General features: G+C 44.8%; 1 protein-coding gene across 1 annotated transcript; it reads left to right on the plus strand.

The window, feature by feature from the left end:
- The first annotated feature begins 1,230 nt into the window (after window positions 1-1,230).
- Window positions 1,231-1,905, plus strand: LOC143602758 (uncharacterized). The gene has a single exon (XM_077079765.1). The coding sequence runs from the start codon at window positions 1,231-1,233 to the stop codon at window positions 1,903-1,905; it is 675 nt and encodes a 224-aa protein (XP_076935880.1).
- Window positions 1,906-2,201: the final 296 nt, after the last annotated feature.

A 2,201-nucleotide genomic window follows, 5' to 3' on the forward strand; every position in this document is an offset into this window, starting at 1 on the left:
GCTGCAGGTGATGAGGACAAAACAACATTTCGTACTGATCAAGGCACCTTTTGCTACAAAATGATGCCTTTCGGACTAAAGAATGCAAGGGCCACGTATCAACGACTGATGGATATAGCATTTAAGAATCAGGTTGGTCGGAACTTGGAAGTCTATATGGACGACCCTGTAATCAAAAGCATTGAGGAAGATCAAATGTTGAGAGACATCGAAGAGACATTCGAAACTTTGAGGGGTATCAACATGAAGCTGAATCCAGCCAAATGTTTGTTTGGAATGAAACAAGGAAAATTTCTGGGAGTAATTGTTATTGGTGCGGGATTCAAAGCTAATCCGGACAAGGTCTAAGATGTAGCCCGCATGCCTTTTCCTTCCTACCTCAAAGAGGTTCAGACGCTGAATGGTCGATTGGTTGCCCTGAATCGCTTTCTAGCAAATCACGCAGCCAAATCTTATCCATTCGTCTCAACATTAAGAAACTGCCTCAAGAAAGCACAATTCAAATGGACCGCGGAAGCGGAACAAGCTTTCTTGGAGGTTAAAAAATGTTTGATGGAACTACCCACGTTGACAGCACCTTATGCGGGAGAACCTTTGGCGTTATATTTGTCGGCATCAGACACTGCTATTGGGGTTATACTCATGACGTATAGAAAAAACGTTCAGACGCCAATCTATTACGTCAGCAGAACATTATCAGATCCAGAGACTAGATATTAAATGTTGGAAAAACTTGTCTTAGCACTGGTCTATGCCGCCCGACGCCTCCGCATGTACTTTCAGGGGCACCCCATCAACGTGTCAACTAGATACAAGCTCAAGAACGTTCTCAGTAAGCCAGAATTGTCTGGGCGATTGGCGAAATGGGCCATCGAGTTAAGTGAACATGCGATAGAGTATAAACCTAGGCCAACAATTAAGGGACAGGTGTTGGCGGACTTCGTTACTGAAGTCCCGAAACACAAAGAGAAAGAATGTTTGATTGAGCAGCAACCCTAAGCACCTCCGGATCAAGGACAAGTTTGGTCATTGTTCACGGACGGGGCTTCAAGTAGCGAGGGATCTGGCGCAGGCCTCAGGCTAGTCAATCCCGAAGGCCATGAATTTACATATGCCATAAAGTTAGACTTTAAGAGTACTAACAACGAGGCAGAGTATGAAGCTTTCTTGGCGGGCTTATGGATAGCCAAAAAGCTTTGGGTGAGACACTTGGAAGCCCGCGTGGATTCCATGTTGATTGCGGGACAAATCAATGGAACTTACAAAGCAAAGAATGATGTAATGGCTTCAGACGTGTCACAGGCGAAAGATTTGATGCTTCAGTTTTCTTCGTGCAAAGTAATTCACATAAAAGGAAGTGAAAACAAGTCAGCGGATGCCCTTAGCAAGCTAGCTTCAACGAACTTCAAACACTTCGCTAAAGACATCCGCATTGAAATACTGGATCGCACATCTGTCCCACAACATCAAGTTTTGGTAATACAAACTGGAGTGGAATCTTGGATGACACCCATCATAGCATACTTGTCATCAAGATCTCTCCCGGAAGGAAAAACCGTGGTCCGGAAGATAAAACACAAAGCCTTGAACTATCAGATGCATGACGGTGTTCTTTACCGACGATCCTTCTTTGGTCCACTACTTCGATGTGTGGATGCTGAGGATGCGAATTATTTAATCAGAAAAGTTCATGAAGGCATCTGTGGTCTTCACGCTGGCCCGCGTATATTTGTACAAAAATTGATGAATGCCGGGAATTACTGGCCGGGAATGCATCTGGACGCTGTGCATGAAATCAGGAAGTGTGATTGTGCCAACGTCATGCTCCCAATACACTGCGACCAAAGAACGAACTCGTTCCAGTCACTTCAACATGCCCGTTCCAGAAATGGGTTATCGATATAATGGGACCTTTCCCCGAAGCCCCGGGACGCGTCAAGTTTTTAATAGTAGCCATCGACTACTTCACGAAGTAGGTGGAAGCCAAACCAGTTGCTTCCATAACAGCAGCAAGTGTTAAGATATTCCTGTGGGAATTCATAATCAGCCGGTTTGGTCTTCCGTTGGAACTCGTTAGTTATAAAGGTACTCAGTTTTCTGACAATGGGCTACATGAATGGTTGAAAGAATTGCAGATCTCTCAAATTTTCACATCCGTAACCCACCCGCAAGCAAACGGTCAGGTTGAGAGAACCAACCGG

This window comes from Bidens hawaiensis, unplaced genomic scaffold, assembly GCF_021521415.1.
Source record: "Bidens hawaiensis isolate Kalapana, Puna unplaced genomic scaffold, B.hawaiensis_p1.1 tig00059791_1, whole genome shotgun sequence".
Lineage (NCBI taxonomy): Eukaryota > Viridiplantae > Streptophyta > Magnoliopsida > Asterales > Asteraceae > Bidens > Bidens hawaiensis.